At 38.2% G+C, this 20,939-nt stretch overlaps 1 protein-coding gene across 22 annotated transcripts in view; it reads left to right on the top strand.

Annotated features, from left to right (window-relative positions):
• Window positions 1–20,939, top strand: part of DMD (dystrophin) — a 953,416-nt gene that overhangs the window by 787,549 nt on the left and 144,928 nt on the right. For all 22 annotated transcript variants that reach the window (XM_083612216.1, XM_083612211.1, XM_083612219.1 and 19 more), the window contains one exon: window positions 8,702–8,848. In XM_083612216.1, coding sequence (XP_083468342.1) covers window positions 8,702–8,848 — 147 coding nt within the window. The remainder of the gene's footprint in view (window positions 1–8,701; window positions 8,849–20,939) is intronic.

The following is a 20,939-nucleotide window of genomic DNA, read 5'->3' as shown; positions in this document are numbered from 1 at the left end:
AGTAAAGTAAAATAACAGTAAAACCTCTAGCAGCAAATTCCAGAGGAGTAACCATGTTATAAACAATAAAACACACCCATCTTTAAAATGCACAGTGCAGAGATATATAAACAATTAGTGCAGTGATTATTGTTTTATCTTTATTTCAGTTTCTTGTATACAAAGCAAGCTGTGTTCATGGGAGGATGTTGAGTGCAGGCATTTCTTAATGATCTCCCTGATTGCGCTTCACTGATCAATTTTTCATAAAAATCTTCTAAGGATTGCTGTCATATGTCAGTAGTTTCATATTTTCAACTCTGACACACTTCACAGCCTTTGTGATCTTTAGCTCATCTCAGCCAAGCTGTAAGAAGTATTCCTTGTTCACCTTTACAGCTTGTGCAAGTTAGTATATTGAAATGTATGTGTTTGAATATTGGCTTTAAGTTGGGGAATGCACATGTGTCCTCTTGTTTCCTGTTGCATTTCCAAGTTTTACAGTGATTCAACCAGATAAACGTGATGCGGGGTTTCCCCCCTGTTTTCCTGTTAAATCAAACTAACACCTCTGGGTGTGTCATTCAGTTGTCATACAAGAAAATAATATATGATAAATCTTGCTGTTCCAAGTGTTTGTGTATTTATTTATAATACTAGTATCCTGCTTTATAACCCTATGAGGCTATTCAAGAGGCTTAGAAAAGATTTCCAAAATAAAACACCCACTCAAATCATAGCTCAGTGGTAGAGAACCAACATTATTCAGGCTCTTGCCCCTCTTCTCCCCTCATATCATACAAGGCAGCTGATTGATTGATTGATTGATTGATTGATTGATTTAATTTATGTAACGCCCTATACCCGGGGGTCTCAGGGTTCTTCACACCATCTCTGAGGTGAGGCAGTGGCACTGAACAGGTGGCTCTAACTCAGCCCATCCTTCCATTGCTGTCTGCTGACAGTCAACAGGTCCCATGTGGATAAACAAAGACATGACTGAATGTTTATTTAAATGTGTTGATTTGTACACATAAAATGAGAAATAATCATTATCAGCCAATCTGTTAAAAGATTTAAAATTATTTAATTGGTTGTCATCCCAAGTGAAAAGGGTAATAGTGTCGTATGCCATCTCCATGTTCTGTGTTTCTGTAATGTGTCAGTAAACAAATAGAAATGCAGTTAAACCTATAATCATGACATTTGGCTCCACTGTTTGCTGAGAAATGAGGCTATATAATTTTATGTATAATAAACATATAGAGGGAAAGCATTTTTTAAATTCTATACTGCTGCATATTAGTAGTTATTGTATGCCATAGACGGATAGTAACATTTTGATAGAATATTATACACCCTTCAAAATTTAAAATGAGCTGCAAGTTCTAAAGGCTTAGGTATTCTTGATATCACCAGAAATTATCCATCCTTAACCATTTTGAGTTTCTAATGGTAAATAAGATGAAAACTTAATTCATTTTTGTTTCAGCAGTGCCTTCTTCCCAGGAGCCACAAAATCATGCAAATATAAACTCCCTTTTGAAATAATGAATGCATAAATATTGGCAACTGCATCAAGTTTCACAACAAGTCATGTTTTGAAAGACTAAAAAAATGAAGAAATAATTGATTCACATTTAATGAGAAAAAAGTTTTTGTTTGCTCTCACAAATGAAATAAGAAGATGTGTTTAGCTATGCATATTTTATTTTAAAGTAAAAGAACAGCTATTACTCTAAGGATGGGGTCAGTATGTGGGATCAAGTTTGTTGGTGGCACTGCACAGTCTTTGGAATTTCCAACATGGGAAGTTCAGTTGACATTTCTGTTCTTGCCAGTAAATGTTAAGTCAAGACATTTCTTTTTCAGTGTTGTTGTTTTAACTTAAGTGAAGGTATTTGCTTGCTTGATTTAATGATTGTTAGCCACCTCAAGATTGCCATTTGAGATAGAAAGGCAGGATCAAAATGCTTTTAATGGATAGAATGGAGTATTCCCCAAATAATAAGCCAGTTGACTTAGAAGTATACTTCATTTGTTTCAAGGGAGCAAGTGAGTATTCTTAGGATCTATTAGCAGCATTGTTCTTGACCTAAATTTTGGACAGAAATCCTTCTGATGTAAAACAGGGTTCCCATTAGCATCAAGCTGAGGTGTCCAATGCAGCACATTCCCATACTTTATGAAATTGATTGCAGTTTATGTAGCCTGATGATGTGGACAGGACCCTTGCAGTACAGTCAAACCTTGGTTTCCAAAATGCCTCCATTGTCATATGTTTCGGCTCCCGGATGCCGAAAACCCGGAAGTAACTGCTCCAGTTTCTGAATGGTTTTCGGAAGCCGGACATCTGACATGGCTTCTGTTTTGAGTTTCCCTTGTATTGAGTTACAGGTAGGTAGCCATGTTGGTCTGCCGTAGTCGAAACAAAATAAAAAAAATTCCTCCCAGTGGCACCTTAGAGACTAACTAAGTTTGTTATTGGTATGAGCTTTTGTGTGCATGCACACAATTTTTTTTATTTTGTTCCTATTGTATTGAGGCGTCCGCTTTCAGTTTTCGGTTGTCAAACATTTCGGAAGTCGAACTGTCTTCCAGAACAGATTACGTTCGACAACCGAGGTTTGACTGTAATGCGATTCACCTCTTGCTGTCTTAACCTCTGTCCATATTGGCAAGTGAAAAGCCAGTGGGGGTAGCAGCGGCAACTGACCAGCACAGTCCAGAATGTTAATACATCCCTATGCAGTGGACTTGTGCCTACTGTCCTTAAACAGGCAGCAGTGCATTCACCTCTGAAGAAGCCCTTCCTGGACTGTGGTTTACAATAACTGCTATCCAATTATGAATGACCTTTCTTGGGTAAGGTGGTGCAGAAAGTGATGGCAGAGCAGCTGCAGGGGTTTCTGTAGGATATCAATTTTGCTGATCCATTTCAAGGCACACTTTTGTGACTGATTTTGCCTTTTGTTGTTGTTTAGTTGTGACCGACTCTTTGTGACCCCATGGACCAGAGCACGCCAGGCACTCCTGTCTTCCACTGCCTCCCGCAGTTTGGTCAAACTCATGTTGGTAGCTTTGAGAACACTGTCCAGCCATCTCGTCCTCTATCGTCCCCTTCTCCTTGTGCCCTCAGTCTTTCCCAACATCAGGGTCTTTTCCAGGGAGTCTTCTCTTCTCATGAGGTGGCCAAAGTATTGGAGCCTCAGCTTCAGGATCTGTCCTTCCAGTGAGCACTCAGGGCTGATTTCCTTAGATGACATGTATCAAGAGCTGAACTGTGGGAATGTGATTCTGCCTGTTTTGTTGTACAGTGATCTTAATACATTAGGGTGTTTGCATAGGTGTGCTCTTGATAGGGCTATCTTTGGGTCTGCTGTAAAAGCTGCAGCTGATGCAAAATGCAACAGACCACCAGTAGCACATCTCTGTGCTTGCATTGGCTGCCCATATTATTATTTTAATTTGGAATACAACTAACAGCTTAGGTCCATGGTATCTGAAATAGTTCCTGACACATTATATCACAGTACTTTATATCACACATTATATCACTCATAAACTCTTCATGCAAACACTCAATCATTGATGTATTGATGTCTATGTAACATTATGGTGCATGTTATGAGTGCATGCTGTGTAATTGCACCATAACTGCATTAAATAGCAGCAAAATAGCAAATTTAAGACAGCTATCTAGGTGCCTTTGACAAAGCTCAGTGAAGTCATTCTGAAGTTTCAGTGGGAAAACATAAGAAACCTATTGAGATGCAAAAAGGGCATTTTTACTTTAAAAGGTCAAACAGCCATTCATGTCCCATTGATGAAAGAGCACATTCACAGAGTTGGCTGTGTGCAATTCATTTCTTGAGCCTAGTCACTCAAGAAGGCAGGGATTTCAATTGAAGCTTCTGATCTAATTAGAGGGCAAGGAAAAAGACCCTCATGCTTTTAGATCACTGTACAATAAAAGAAAAAGGCAGCATTAAATTGTTCTTTAATTTCATAAAAATCTGGCTGTAAAAAAATTAGCCAACAATTCTTCATCACATCCCTCCTCCAAAAGTTCCGCAAAAGAGGTGTGCCTTGACTTGCTTCCTGTTATAAAAGCAAGATGCATCTAAATGGGAAGGAAACTCCCAGACATGGAGCCACCACTGAAAAAGCCTTTCCAAAGACCTCACACTTTGGGGAAGTTGCCGTGTGTGTGTGTGTGTGTGTGTGTGTGTGTGTGTGTGTGTGTTCTGCAAATCCTAAACCTGCTGAACTATCTATCTATCTATCTATCTATCTTGTGTGTGGATGGAGCCATTTTGGCTATATACAGATCAGCATTTAGAACACTGAAATTGCTTTTAGCATATAGTGTGATAATTGGAGAACATACACTCCTGTTTTCAAAATAGGAAATGTTTAAAAGATTTTCTAACTTTAACAACAATCAGTATAGGACTTTGTAATTAGGTGTAAAATCAGCATTTTATTGGGATCGCTGACATTACTTCTCTCTACTATGGCAAAAGTATGGTGGGAAAATATATTTGGAAAGCAAGGCTACCTTCCATTCTTTTCCAAAAGTCATTTCTTGGAAATCATTAATGTTGGATAGACTTAACAATTCTACACCTTTTAATCAGTTATAAGCATTCCCATTGTGCAGGACAATTGATAGTGTTTTGGTAAGAGCATAAAATGAAATAGAATAATTTCATTTCAAAGTACATTAAAAGAAACAACTTCAGAAAATAAAAAACAATACAATGTTATCTGTGTACACTGAAGACATTATTTTATTCTTACTGTTCTGCATATGAAAAGAAATTTATTGGAAGGAACTGAGTATGCAGCACTGGATCTATCCAAAGTATATTTTCAAAATGCCATGTATGGGGATAGCGCTGCAATTTTATTATTGCAGGTGGGAAAATGTTACAATAGGACTCAACTGAATAATTTGGATTGATTATCTGAATGCTGCATTTGACTTGTTATCATCTTGATGCACATGTGGCTAGGGGAAAGAAGGGCTAAGAAACGGAGAAAGTGAATTGAGCATCTACTTTTATTTGCTGCAATTGGAGTCACTGATTCATAAGGGGAAGTCCCTGATGCTGGGAGAGCACATAATGAGCCATTCTCATTGAAATAAGCTTATTTACTAGTTATTTTTCAGTATTCCCAGGGACTCAGACATTTATTTTCAAATTTGGGAAGATGGGCTCATGCAACAAGAAAAAATAAAAAATATTTCCTGGACATTTGTAAATGTCTGCTGACTTTGGTGTACACAGGTCTTAATATTTATGTCATAGGAGTTACTTTAGCATATTCCCATACTTTGTTAATCAAAAAATCAACTAAGGTGCAAAATAAGGGCCATAATGGGACAATTCTGATGCATTGTTCTACAGTTATCACTGCACTTGTTGAAATGGGTATGTGGAAATATATATATGTATATTATCCTCTGGACTTCCTGAAGAAAAAAGTTGTAAGATAGGACTAAAAATGATTATATATATTATCCCACCAATTGTGGGGGAGGTTGATGAATGCAGAAAACAACAACTGTTCGAGTGGGTTTTTAAAATAGTAGTAGTAGTAGTAGTAGTAGTAGTAGTAGTATCTTTATTGTCAATGTACAACCTGTGTACAATGAAATTAACTGACCCCCCCCCCAAACACTCAATCTCATTGCACTCTGTGTGCTTGAGGCACAACACACCAACCCCGAAAGTCAGTTGCACTATATTATTTTTTCATTCAGCAGCCTAACAGCCCACAGATAGAAACTGTTTTTTAGCCTGTTGGTACTACTGGTTATACTTCTATATCTCCTGCCTGAGGGTAGAAGATTAAAGAGGTGTGAATCGTCCCTGATAATTTTTCTCGCTCTCCTAAGGCAATGATCCCTTGTGCTGTCATCTAGCGGACTCAAGGGACAGCCCATGATATCATGTGCCATGTTCACCACCCTCTGTAAAGGCTTCCTGTCCGACATACCATACTGTGATACAATATGAGAGGACACTTTCTATTGTGGACCAGTAAAAGGAAATGATCAATTGTTGTTTAACATTGTTCTTTCACAAGACCCTGAGAAAATGGAGAAAATGGTTCCATATCATCCTAGAGCATATTGTGACAAACTCATAAAAGCCAAGCATTAAAAATATTGATAGAAGGTTCAAAAGTAGATCACACAGCTCAAATAGCTCTGAAATAGGAACATATTTAGAATTAGACATATTCCAACAGATTTCACTGACGAGCACAACGGCATTAGCAGAGGAACGTCATATTCAAAAACATAATTGTGTTTCTATCACAAACCTATCTCACTATTTCAGGAGTATCTCAATTTCACCTAGCTTTATATCAATGTTTTACTTATCTTTGGAGTCTTGTATACGTCATCAAGAACACTTGGTAAGTAAATGGAAGTGCATTTATGAAGAGGAAATAGTTCATCTGCTTAAGGGTAAATTGGATTCCTTGACTAGAAGAAATTGTCAAATGTCCCTTCCCCCTATCATGATATATATAGCCAGGTACAGGTATACTGTTCCTGACAGATTTTTATTCAGATTGCATTTTCAGTCTTTGAAAATGAAAGATGATTGTTGTAAAGGTATCTGTACTACAAAAGCACTGCTTCCTCAAAGTTATAAAACTGATCTACTTATTCCATAAGAAATATTCATTATTAAGAAAATAAGACAATTTAAAATATTTTGGTTATTTATAAAGGTGTGTCCTGGAAGGAGACATTAGCAGTACATTCATATTTTTCAGTTATCATGTGATGGTCCATGTGCAATTGGATCATAGGTGTTAAAGGTATCGGTTTGTCGGTTGCTCGAGAGCAATCAGGCAATATGCCTCCAAAGCGTGTTCTAAGGCTTTCTTATTAGTGATAAAACCTTTAGAATGCAGAGCGCCTGTATTCCATGTCCTGCTCATTCATTGGCAGAATCTGAGAGTGGGCAGCACTTAAACCTTCCCTAGCAGAGTAGTTTCTTGACGCCCAGTCTGCGCCTTCCCTCTCTGTGCAGAATCTTTCTGCGCAAGGAAGGCTTGGGTAACGGGGGACCTCCCTCCTCCCCGCTTTGCTCCGGCAAGGTGTCCTGGCACTGCCTTCCCTCCTCCGCCCCCTGCCTCTCCTCTCCACTAGAGGTGTGGCTACCTTCCTCCGCTGAGGAAGTGCTGCTTCCCACGATCTTTGGGGGCTCTATGTAATCCACCTGGCCTTTCCCCTCTCACCCCTGAGTCGATGGCAGTTCCCTGACAATAGGAAAGAGCACATATTTTTAGAAAGGCAGGGCATAGTTTCATTGATTATGAGGATGAGGATGATAAGGAGATGAGGATGAGTGAATTGTAGGTTCCATAATGTTATATATATGTTGGCCTGTAACTCAAAGGAATGTTGCATCATCTAATTTCAAATGGATCTTAGGGTGACTTCACACTTTACATTTTGTTCTAAAGCACAAGTACAAAATACACTTGGCTTACATCAGTTGTGTATGGTGCATCTTCCTTAAATAATTCCTTCCCAGTAAAAAATGTGGAAGCAGTGTTTGCGCAGTTTGGAGTTTTGAATGGAGAGGATCAGAGAAAAGAGAGGGGGCTTTAGCTGAGGGTTGACCCTGGGAATGGTGGGGGCAAGGAATGGGAGTAGTAGTGTGTATTTTCCTCTGATTAGAATCTACTTGTATATTTGGAAACAAAAAAATCGTTACAAAGCTACCTCCCACGCTAAACTTTGGTAACATTGATGCTAGAATTTCTCACTGTTTAGCAGCAGGGAATGTGTTTTCTGAACTCTTTCAAAATCCAGGATAGCTTTGGCTTCTTGGCAGTTTGACAGAACCTTGCTTTATGTTTTGTGTTAATCAATGTTTAACATACCAGAAATAAAAGCTATCATCTGTATCATGCGACTATACTTATTCCGCTCCATTTCTCTTTCCTATTTGGTCAACAAAAGAAGACCTGAGTCTTACTGTTATAGATATCAAAAGTAGGGAAGAACACAGAGCTTAGTCCAGTGCAAAACCCATTTCACCTCTGCAAATAAAAGTAGAAAATGAAATCTGTAAATGTTGTGATGAAAGAAAATTAATATAGAAAATCAAATTATTCAATATCTTCTTAAGTCTATAAGCCAAGCCTGGTATTATCTCAGTATGTATTGCCATGAATCTCTGTAGCCAGTTTTAAAAGGACACAGACATTTCTATAGACATTTAATTTATGTGGCTGATTGCAGTGTCTTCCAGAGCTGTCTGGTTCTTTTCCAAATTTGTCTCCACCTGCTATGTCCAAGCATCTCCTTTAAAATGTGTGCTGGGACCAAGCAAATGGGGCCACTTCCATAGCTCTTACGATGATACCACTAAGCTGTAGGTAGCCTCACATTTCTCTGTTTCTAATACCCTTACCATAATTTTTCTACCTTGGAAAAGATTTGGAATTGCCCTCCAATGCACCATGTGTTGCTGAAGTATTTATGCAGCAACACCAATAACTTACTGCTAATCTATTTTAAGGGTTTATATCAGGCTCCCAGTACGAGACCAAGGCAACAAGGTTTCTGTGAAGTGGTGCTGGGAACCCCAAATAAGACCCTATGTTCTGCTGTAAATTGTTATAAGAGCTCATTCAATCTAAAATGCCATTACTAACATTTTGGGTTTGTTTGTTTTTTACACAGGTTTACCGAGCAGAAATTGCACCTCTTAAAGAGAACGTGAACAATGTTAATGACCTAGCTCATCAGTTTACCTCTTCTGAAATACAGCTTTCCCCATATTCCCTCAACCGCCTCGAAGACTTGAATGGAAGATGGAAACTCTTGCAGGTAATATTGTATAACATAACCCTAACCCTAAAAATGACTGTCTTAGGTAAGAAAATGGTTTTACAATAAGTATTCTCGAATGTTTCTAGCAATACATTGTATTTCACTCATGTTCTTCATGCCCAGCATGAATAGTTGCTTGGAACTGAATAAAATACATAAAATATACCATAGGCTTCGACACGTGTATCATTAACTGGATCAGAAACCATGTGCAGAAACTCGGTTCCTAGCACCCATTCACCAACAAGCTGCTACATGCAAGTAGTGCTGGTTGTATAATTAGCAACATCTGTTTGGTGAAGAGAAGCTTGTGGCTACTGCACATCCTCAGTTTACTCCGAGCCATTGCTTTAGATAAGGGGTAATTTCTGTATGCTTTCCATCCTTCTCAAAATGCTTTAATTCCCCACTCCCTTCCTTTGAATATATTTTATCGCATGTGGAAGACTGAGCTTCGCATTTACTTTCACTGCTTCAATCCATTCTCTGTTCTCTTTTAAACAATTCCTGGGAACATTAATTTTAAACAGTACCCTTTTCTACAAGCAGTTTAATGGTGCCTTCCACCTTGCATGCATTGAGATTACATCAGTAGAATCAAATCCAAAATTACAGAGCATTATATTCATTGTGGTCATTGGCAGAGTTTGATCAAGCTATTAAGTTTATCAAAAAGGTGGTTTTCCTTTTAAAGGATAATTAAGTTTTCCATATAAAATAGAAGCAGATTTTTTTTAAAAAATGGGTAAAGGCTGTAGTGCAAATTAGACATAGACTGAGCTTAAAGACTATATATATTCCTTTAACATCATGTGCAGAATCTGCATATTAACTTGATTGTATATGAACACATGATACTGTTGCAGCACAGTCCTACATACACATTCCAGTGTTGATGGCTGAGTGACTTAGGATTGTGCATAGTTGCATTTCTCTTGGTGGAAAGGAGTGCTGCTGGTTTTGGTGCTCTACTCCTGCAGATGCCCAGGCTGCACCCAGATGGCTGGAGAGCTAATGCTGGCAAGTTTTCCTGCCAGCAATAGCAATCAGAAAGCCCTGAAATGAGATGAGAGTGCAGCACAGGCAGCTTTGAATCCACTGGATCACTAGCTTCACAGATTCCCCAAAATGCCACTCCTCAGTGGCCCAGACATGGGTTGACCTGGCATAAAATTAGCACGAGCCATCAGGGATTCAGATGTAGCAATGGATCTGCCACTTTGCTCCACCCCAGCCTCAAAATAAGATTTCTCTGTTACACAATCAGTAGATATCAAATATGGAGTACTGTATATAGACTTGGATTGCCTGAAAGGCATACACCTGGCAGTTAGTTTGCCTGTGCAGCTGAGCGTTATGTATGTGGGGTGGCTATTCCTTGTATGGATGCCTACACTGGATACTGCAATATGTGATTAAAAGGGCACATTTTTTACAATCTACATTCTGTGTGCTGGGGTTGGTTTATGGATGCCAGTGTGCTCAGATAAGCTGACTGATACCTGCAACTGTAGACATGAGATGTCTGTGGAGACACAAACGTCCAAAGGGTGCAAAATAGATTATTCAGTATTTCTAAACAAGATCCATGTGGCCATGCCCCTGTATCTTAGTGCAGTTGGGAATATGTATTTATGTGGGCTGTCAAGGGCAGCTGGTGGTGGTGTGTGTGTGTGTGTGCGCGCGCGCGCGCGCTCAAGATTCCAGCAATAAGGGGTCAGGAGCCTGGAGGCTATTTTGAGTAGGTTTGCTGACTGGATTACAGGAAATTGTATATTTCAGTTTAAGCATCCATTTGCTTGCAGATAACTAATAGAAGAAAATAGGTCAGGGGATATTTTGAAGCATTATACCTTGCATTATTAACTTGTATAAAAGAGGCTACTTCTCTGTCAAATACATTTCTATTTCCCAATTTGAAATACATGTTATTATGGCAGAGGTATAAAATTAATGTTTACTCAGATTATTTTTCTCTTGCGTTTAACATGATTTGCTAGTTAGTTTAAACTATCTTGAGTAGTAGCATCTCTGTGTTTTGGATCAAGAAAGTGAGATAATTTCAGTGTTTTTTCTTATTCTTATTTATTAAACTTATTAGTTGTATGTTGCCTGAATGGTCTCCCATTATATTTTAAAACTTTGGTCCTGAATCTGCTTCCTGTTGATAGTCATTGTAATTTTTAAAAGCATAAAAAGCTAAAAGGTCTTGTAAACCATGAAGCAAAACATCTATATTAGTAAAAGCAAGTTTCATCTTCCCAGCAGAGGGTGATTCTGATCTTTCTTAGAACTTGAAATCCTCTTTTAGTTCCAGTAGTTAAGAAATTGCTCTTGTGTTTTGCTTGAGAATCAGAGCTGTTGCCATGGCCGCAGTTTTCATGGTTCCTGAATGGACTATCAATGAATTAATTGATTATGTAGTTTGACTTCTACAGTTAGCACCATGTCCACTTCTGTGAGCTTAATATTTGGCTCTAAGGAGCATCTTCCATGTGGAAATATGCATGCTGGCTTTTTAGCAAAGTGTGAAGCATGAAGGAGTAATCTGTTTCCAGCTACTTTCAGATATTTGAGTCATAGCTGTCAACGTTTCCCTTTTTTTAAGGGAAATTCCCTTATTCCGAATAGGATTCCTCACAAAAAAAGGGAAAAGTTGACAGCTATGATTTGAGTAGTGGCAGATACATTGTCTATTTGAATTCTCTGTTTGTGAAATTTAAACAGCACCTCTCTTTATATTATACCCTAAATAGGAAGTACGATTTAAAATATATTTAAAACTATTGAAGAGCTACAGTTGAAACGTACTATAGCATGGCATTCTATAAACATCTGTGTTGCTCCCTGATTCTTAAGCTGTGTGTAGCTGTGTTTCATTCTCAGTTAACAGTGATTTAATTGCAAATCCATCTCACGTTACTAATTTAGTTAATTTATTCATAATTAACAGTATTCTATTTTCTGCCAAGGTTTGTGGCACTGCAATAATAGTATTTTTTCATTAAAAATAAAATGTAAGGGCTGAATTTCTGAGGGTCTTTTTTATTCAGTTACTTTGTGAAACTAAGTAAAAAAAAAAAGGTGAAATACTTAAGACATTTATTGTTTTCTATTAGAGTTAAATGAGAAACCTTTAGGAGCATAACTTTTGAGATGAAATGTTTTGCCAGCTTTTGTGTGCCCTAAAGTGAACATTTACATTGGAGCTGAGAGTTAACTTCCTCCAACAGAAATAGTCTTTTCTCCAATGGAAATACAGTACTTCTTCCGTTGGAAGAAGGGAGCCTTTGGATACAACCTGATACCTACTTTTACTCCCAAATTCTCAGAAGGCCATGCAGTCACCCTCCTTTTGGAAGGCATGGGCACATTTGCAAATCTGTGAAACTCATGTAAGCACTACACATGCACTGCAACCAAGCACATACCACAACCTATTTCATTGGCTAGAACAGAATATGTGACTTCTGTATGTAATGGTAGTATTATGAGGTCTTATTTGTTTGCATATATTTATCACACTTATATCCCCTTTCCTCTAAGAAAAGGGGATACACCATTCTCTTTCTCTTTATCCACACAACAACCCTGTGAGGTAGGCTAGGCCAAGAGGCATTGATGGACACAAGGTCACTCAGTGAGTTTTTGTTGCTGAGTGGGGATTTGAACCCTGGTCCCCCTAGTCCAGCATTCTAACCACTCACCACACTAGCTGTCAGAAGCTTCTCCAAACTATTACATTTTAGGCTACAGTAGTTATAATGAGTGTAAATCTCAGAATCACTGGGTAAGATCTTCAACCAGTGCTGTGGTACAGTGTTTAGGGCATACAATGTTGGACTGGTGCCAGAGAAACCCATGTCCAAATGTCCACTTAGCTATTCAGCTCACGTAGCAAGGGGCAAGTTCCTAAGAGCAGCCCCTGACATGGTAGATCAGTGGTTCTCAAAGGGTATGGTACCATTTGATAAACGATCACCTGAAACAGCCACCAGTTCCCTGGTTTTGTTTGATTCTGTTGCTGGCATGTATAGTAGGAGCTGATGGATCTCAAGAGAAAAAGTTGTTGCCAGCAGGGGCTGCGATCAATAAGAGCTCCTTTGGGTACGCATAAGAGCTTGTGCTTACCAAGCAGAACCTTTTATTCTCTGAAAAGCAGCTCCCTCGTGCAGTGTATCATAAGGTGCTTTTGAATTTCCTCTGAATTTCAAAAGCAGTTTTCCATGTGGTACATAGAGCTGTGATCTAAAGAAGAAACGCTTTTTTAAAAGCAACCTTATTGTTCTTTTTCATAATCACAGAGAAGTGGGTGGGTTGTTCTTATTCAAATTAACTTCTTTTGTTGTTGTTGCTGCTGCTTTCTTTATTGTTTTAGCAATGGCTCCCTATCTCCTTCCAGTATTATTCTTTTTGATTAAGAGAAAGTCAGTACTGCACTCCTCCCCTCCCCTGCCTTGAGTTTCTCAGGGGAAGACCACAGCAGAGTACTGCACCCATCAGAGATAGGCTTTAAGTGGTGGAAGTTATGTGAATTACAACTTACTTCACACTGCCATTCCCTTAGGGTCAAATTAAATGAGAACACAGCCAGTGTCTGAGTAAGTGCATATAAGCTTTGAAATAAAGGGGGAAAGAACAACTCACTGGGTTGTCATTAGTTTCCCAGTTCCAACTTTTTCCACAATGGTAATAATGTATGACAAGGTTTCTGGGGCAAGAGCAGACCACATTGCCAGGCAAAAAGAGCCTGATCATGTAGAATCAAATGTCTTCCCCTGCTGCTGCTGCTGCTGCTGCTGCTGCTGCTGCTGCTACTGCCAATACTACTACAATCTCCACAACACATTAATCTGCCAATATGTGTTAAATCCAGGGGTAAGGAACGGGACAGAGTCTCATTGTACTATTATGGTTCTGTCAGTTAATAGCAGGTGAGGAGGAAGGAACCTGGGCACATAAACCTAGGCACCTTTGTACTATATCTGGCCAGAGGTCCCAAATTGCTAGCCATGACAGATGGTATCATTGGTTCTTATCCTTATTGGAAACTTCTATGGTTAACAAACAATGAGTCCTCCTCTGTACTCCACACCTGCTGCTCAATGGCACGTGTAGCACAGCCTGCGCCACCACAGCCATGCAGCAGACCATACTTTAAGCCACCACTATCCCACCACTGCCAAGCACTTGATTAGTGTAAAGCTGTTGTATCTGATATTGACTCCTCTCCCCTTTCTGCCAGCCTGCATTGTGAGATAAGAAAATGGAAGCAGAGTTCAGTCACCAAAGGCACAACTTTTTAGAAATTGGTGCCCAAGTTTTGGTTTTGAATTTCCTGTTCCCTCGTTGTTCCTTTCCCATGGATTTTTAAGGTTGTGGGTAGGGACTTTCCTGTTTTGATTGTATACAAGCTGCTATGGGGGCCTTTTTGGTAAAGAAGAAGATGAAGAATAGATTCTCCTCTCTGGAGATAAACAAAATTTCATTTGAGCCTTGTGACATATACAATAATAGTGTTGATATTACCATATTTCAGTTCCATCTTGATATGCTGCATCAAAACTAGGTGTCTTGTGGCTCCTTAAGGACTATAAAATGTGTTGTGCCGTAAGCTTTCATAGGCTGAATCATAAAGCCTTTCTCTGGCATTTGAAGCGTGTGATATGTATCTGAGGAAGTGGCCCACAAAGACTTATCAGAGCGATATCCTGTAGTATACTATATTTACAAACTCTACTCTCCCTTTCCTCCCCCCCAGGCCAGTATTCATTTCTTCCTCAGTCATTATTGACATGGTGTAGAATCAAGCTAGATAAATACAAGCTTACGCCCACATTTTGAACCCTTTCAGATAGAAAGAATGGTTCTTCAACCATAGTTATATGTTTCAATGAACAACAAGGTACCATAACATAAGCATGACATAAATGGACCGTTCAATTTATGAAGCTTTACACAAAGTATCAAACTATTGTAAAATTCAGTCTTGCCTTGTAGCAAGAGGTTTGGATTAGTTGTCCACTTAGTCCATTTCAGCTGAATAATTTTGTTTGTTTGTTTTAAATATTTCTGAGCCATCTTTCATGACTAGCATTCTCAATGCAACTAACATTAATGCACACTTCATTAAATATAAGCTTTGAAACATACAGTTCAAATCACAATACAGCAGCCAGTTAATTTAGTTTATAAATACCAACTCTCATTAACCCCGGCCAGCATATCCAGCTATCAGGAATGATGGGACTTGTAGTCCAAAAACATCTGGAGGGACATCACATTGGCTATCCCAATGTAGACCTACTTTCACTTACTGAAAGAAGTTAAACTCTGTATGTGTTTAAAACTAGCCTTGTGTCTACCCCAATGGATTTCCTGTTTTCTGAGATAGTTTGATGTTTAACCAGTGGAAAATCAAAATGCTGAATGAAAATCTGTGCAGCCATGGGGGCCCAGATTTATTTATAAAACTATTTTTGTGCTGTGTATTTCCTCTAAGGATTATATAAATCCCATTAAAAGAACTGCTTCCCAAATTACTGCAGGGTCCCGCCCCTCCCCTCCTTTTGAGAAATATATTCAGATGCATCTAGGTGAACTTCCAGAATTTTAATTATATCTATATCAGATGAGCTGCAGAAATATAAAAGGGGTTTTGAAGAGATTTAATTTTAGATAGCAGCTTAATTAACAGCATTTGGAAAAACTAGTGCAACTTTAATTAAATGTCTCTACATTAATTTAGTCATTTAATTGAAAATGCATTGGGATAGTGCTTACAATTTATCACCCTTGCTGTTTGAAGGAAGGGATTTTTTCTAGTAAAGTGTAATAATAATAAACTGCTATTTTTATGTCCTTGCTATCTTTGTCAGCTGGATCATATTTTCCTTGAAAATATGAATTTTGATTTGTGAGATTTTCTGAAAGCACACATTGTTAGGAAAGGATGTAAAAAATGATAGGATTCCAAGATGCATCTTGCAGGATTCCCTCCATTACATTTTTTTTTTTTAACATACAACAGCCCAACCACTTTAGCATTGCCCTGTCCTTTAGTTTTGAGCAGCAGGGTTCAGATCTGTGAAACATTTTTAAGCCTGCAATCCTGTACCCTCTTACCTGGTAGTAAGTCTCACTGAACTTACTTCTGAGTAGATCGGTATGGTTTTGTGCTGCTCGTCTCTTTCTGTGCTTTCTACTAAAATATAGTATTGTAGAGTATACTATATTAATTTGCAGCATCCTTAACTTAATCAGGCCCATTATGCCAAAAATATTCTATTCAGTTTCCTAATGATTTGTTTTTCTCTTTCCAGGTCTAAGATGTTCACTGCATATCAAATATCCATTGCATAAATGGGTATTTGAAGCCATTTCGGCTAGAAATTTCTCACTAATTTAGCATTCCTTCTTACAATAACAACTGCATGTTTGGCTTCTTGTACATCAGAATATCCAATATGGTGCCCTTCAGAAGTTGTAGAGTTGATTTCCCATCATTCCTGACCATTAACCATGCTGGATCAGGATGATGAGAGTTGGACGTCAAAACATTCAGAGGGACACATTGACTAACCCTGTTGTACATAATCTATACATTAAAAGCCAACCATTGTACTAGTTGTCCAATTATTTTGTCCCATTCAGACTGGAAACTGATATGAGGTTTCCAGCCAGAAATTCCATTTCGGGGGGGGGGGTGTTTTAACAATAGGTGTATGTGCAATACCAATTAAAAATGAAAAAAGGAATCTGTCTCCAATTTTATTACATAAGAAACCTATCTTCCCAGTTATGTGCATATATTAAATGTATGTTGCCTCTGCCATCAACTCCTTCCTTACTTTGCTTCCTATTTTATGTTGCAATGCTTGCCTGGTAAGAATAAACTATTGAGATGCCTTCTGAAGATGATATACTTTGTATAAATTGCAGTCAGGGAAGCATTTCTTGTTTCAAGTAATCACTCTAAGAAAAACAAAAGTATTTACATAATTGCCATGCTACTTTTCTCATAAGAACAGTAGCTACTCCCTGAAGCTATCATAACTCCTTGGTTGAAAAGTAGGAGGTAGAAGATGACTATCCTTTGTTCTCACAATTAGCAATTCAGCCAAGCAGCAGTAGCAACTTCAGAGGATGTCTCAGTTGAGTTTTTTGTGTGTGTTTTCCTCTCTTTCTCTTTCTCTCTCTCTTAGCAGAGACAGTCTGAGGAGCTTCTACAGCTTTTGCACATACTGGCAAAACTGTACAAAGATGCAAACTTAATAATAATTTAGTGAGACTAAATAGATGGAAGAGCATTTCTGTCTTTTGCAGACAGACAAACATTTGTATTGTTTTGCATACTATGCCAATAAAAAAGTTATTTACCACTCAAGACATTCAGAAACAAATTATTATGGTAACACATAAAAGATTCCACAGGTATACCATGTGCAAAGTATGTTAACCCCAGAGCAAACTTGCCACTGTTACTGATTTCTATGGTTATTATATCATGGTACTCTTGCATCAATTAACAGGCCTTAGTATTAATAACTGAACTTTTCTTCCCTTGCATTATTTGAAGGCAAATATGACCAGTTAGTCAAGTAATGCTGAAGAATGAATACCTGCTTAGAAGATGTTCCACATTTAGCAAGAAATCCATTAAGATTCCTGAACACTTTATAACATAAAAAACTGGAAACAGGAATGCTACTGCATATGCAGCAGTTAAGTCTGAGAAAAACAACCCCACAAGGGATCAATGTTCAAACAATTTTTAGATTCCATTTAGAAAATACCTAAAACCAAGAAATGATGGCTATATTAAAATCAACCCCTTGGCATCATAACTAAAATGTGAAGGTGCTCTTCACAACTCTAAAGTTATTGATTCTATTTTTAACAGTACTGCAGACACAAATGACTGATTATAACTCTCAAGATATACCTCATTCCTGTAACTTAGTGGCCCCGCAATGCATAGTCAATGCTGCTGAACTAATACTGAATGTAAAACTGAAGGAGAAACTGGTCCTGAGGTGAATTTGTTCCCTAGGAGTAGATTTGTTGGCAGCCCCAACAACCTCCACGTTAAATTTTTTGCAGCTTAATATGTGAATCGAAATATCTAGGGTCCCCCTTCCGCTTCTAAAAAGCAAAAGTAAACATTTCAACAGCTTTATTCTCCAGGAGACAGTTTTCTCTAGACAGTTGAAAAACTCAATGCAAATGCCTTTGTAAGAATAATTTATATTCATATGAATTATTTAATAATTTATGTTTGTATTCACATATATATTTTTCATATTGAAAATTATCATCTCAATGGGGTGTGTCAACAGTCCCATTTATTTCAGTGGCTTTACCTTTATCATGGCATTGATCCAGTTTGTGTGCAATGCTAAGCCAAACCATGGCTAAGCATGAACAAGAGAGCATGTGGGTCCTTGCAGCAAAAACTAGAGGAGTGGCTGCTTCACTCCTCCCCAGTCCGGTGGCGGCGGCACTATTCAGAGCTAAGCTGTGGTTTTGTTTAGTGTTACATTGAAACCTAGAGCTCACTGTATGTCTCATTGAGACACACCACTTGTGGATTGAGTGGTAAGCCAAAATCAAACTTTGGTTACACTGCATGGTTTGTTTGGAGCAAAACAACCATGAGCCATGGTTCATTCATAATGCTAAGCAGAGCTTTTTTTTTCCAGCCTGAACTTGCCGGAACTCAGTTCTGGCACCTCTCAGGTGTGCACTATTGCCATTCTAAGAGAATGATGGAGGTATTTGTGGTGAGTTCCAGCACCTCTTTTTCTTGACAAATAGCACTGATGCTAAGCCAAACCTTGACTTAGCTCTAACTGTGCAGCAAGACCGGGTGAGGCAGTGAATGAAGCTTCTGCCATTTTAGCCATGGTTTGGCTTAGCACTGCATGTGAACCAGGCGTAAGCCTGGCTCCAACCCAAAACATTTTACATTGTCTCTTTCTAGAGATGCACATAAGTTAGTATTATTTCATCATAATATATTATGATTTCTGTTCTATAACACATAAAATAAAAAGCTTTAATAGGCAGGTGAGTTTGTTAAGAAATTATTGAAATAAATAAAAGAAGCCAGCTAACCTATTGAGAGAGAGAGAGAGAGAGAGTTAGTTTTCTGCTTCTTGTACTTTGACTGCTGCAGTGCGTTGAAATCCAAAAGTGTCCTCCTATGTGTAGAAGAGGTGTCGTGGAAGGGCTTACCTGGCAAAAAGGAAACTTAATTCCAGAAGTTCCATTCTACTTGCATAATCTCCTAGGCTTGTTTCTCCATACCCATACATCCCTCTTATCTAGGAAAGCAAGAAGTATTATTAAAGTTCAAGACACATTCCAGCCAAGCAAAAGCACTCAAATAAAGTGCAAAGGAGGGGAGGGGTGTGTGGCCTAAGGAAAGCCCTGAGAGCTAGATAGAGAGGCTTGGAGGGTTGCCATTCTTGTTGTTATGCATCATATGAACTCTTGAACATCTATTTGTTGAATTGTGAATAGTAACTAAATTCTTTCTGGTCATAGATCTAACACTAGTAGTAAATTATTAACGGTACAAGTGTGCCATCGTAAATTGGTATGTTTCGAAGGATCTTAGACAAAGTTAAAGAAGACTGGAAAGGTGAGCAATAATTAGAGCTGGATATATAAATAAATGTATGAGAAAGATCACCAACCAGGAGAAATGAGAATGACATTTTTTAAAAAGAAAAATCTTATACAAAAAAAAGTGAAACGAGGGGGGGGGAAACCATAAACTTATTGCACCAGGAAATATTTAACAAAATGCTATCAACAAGTTGAGGGAAGATAATTTTAAATTAGAAACAAAAGCAACACCAAACATAGTATACATCTAATGAATATATCCAAACATACAATTTTTGTCTCTGCATACTATTCTTTCAGGTTTTTATTTAAAGCTAGTGAAAGTTATTTGGAATAGTGAAAAGAAGGGCTACCATGGGTAAAGAAATGCCACATATTGTTTCAACACCTGACACAGTGATGAAAAAGAAATCTAAATTCCATGAAGTCCCTTTGAAGCCTTCTATTCCAAATACTCACCATCTGTTTTCTTGGTGATTGTTTTTAAATAAAGATGCATAATGCTGTCATTAAATTGAATAAAATTCCCTTGATTATTATTTTCAACCTGATGGTGTAGTAAACAAATTATTCAAATAATGTATATTTGGGCGTGATTCAATTAATGAATCCCATCAGCAGAAGCCCTGAGCAAGGGCTCCCACTGATGCAGTGGGGTTTTGCCCCTTTAAATCCTGCTTGTGGGCAGGGGGCAAGAAAACCCCCAGAACAATGGGGGGGGGGAATAGTTCCATCTGGCAAGCTGAAATGCCTGTCCCGATGGAACAATTGCTTTAGCATAACATTTAATTCCTCCCTTTGTTCTTTATTTGTTATGATAAAAAGAGTGTTTTTAAAAACTATTTTGCTACATTATACAGATCAATTTTTCTTTATAGTTTTTCTAAAAGGGCTAGGGGCGCTTTGCCCTTGCACAACTGGTATTCTGAGGTCCAGTCCCTCTAACACAAATGTTTCATTTAGCTGTGATGGGTAATAGTCATGGATAGAGTTACAGTGCAGTCCTATGCATGTCTACGTAATAAGTCCCACTATAGTTAATGGGACTTACTCCCATGTAAGTAAGTATGTATAGTACTTCAGCCTTATTTCCATGATATCCTATAATACACTTGTAAGGCCACACAAGGAGTTGGTCACAATGGGTGAAATTTAACTAAGTTTTATTCAGAGTATACCCACTGAAGTTAATGAACATGACTAGGTTAGGTCCATTAATTTCAGTAGGTTCACTCAGAGATGCATAATCATCACCACCATCTTCATCACTGTTGAATACCATCCAATTTAAACAGGGAATTCCATAAGTTGATTATGAACTGTATGAAAAACTTCCTTTACAATCAAATTTATCATTTTCTTCTGATTCTAGAATTATGAGAAGGAAAACTATGTTATCTCCGTTCTCCACACTATTCTTAATATCATCAACCTCTATTATGTTCCGTTGTTGTTG

Source organism: Podarcis filfolensis, assembly GCF_964270895.1.
Source record: "Podarcis filfolensis genome assembly, chromosome: 4".
In the NCBI taxonomy this organism is placed as follows: domain Eukaryota; kingdom Metazoa; phylum Chordata; class Lepidosauria; order Squamata; family Lacertidae; genus Podarcis; species Podarcis filfolensis.
The sequence above is the reverse complement of the archived record's forward strand: the minus strand, read 5'-3'. Positions and strand labels throughout refer to the sequence as shown.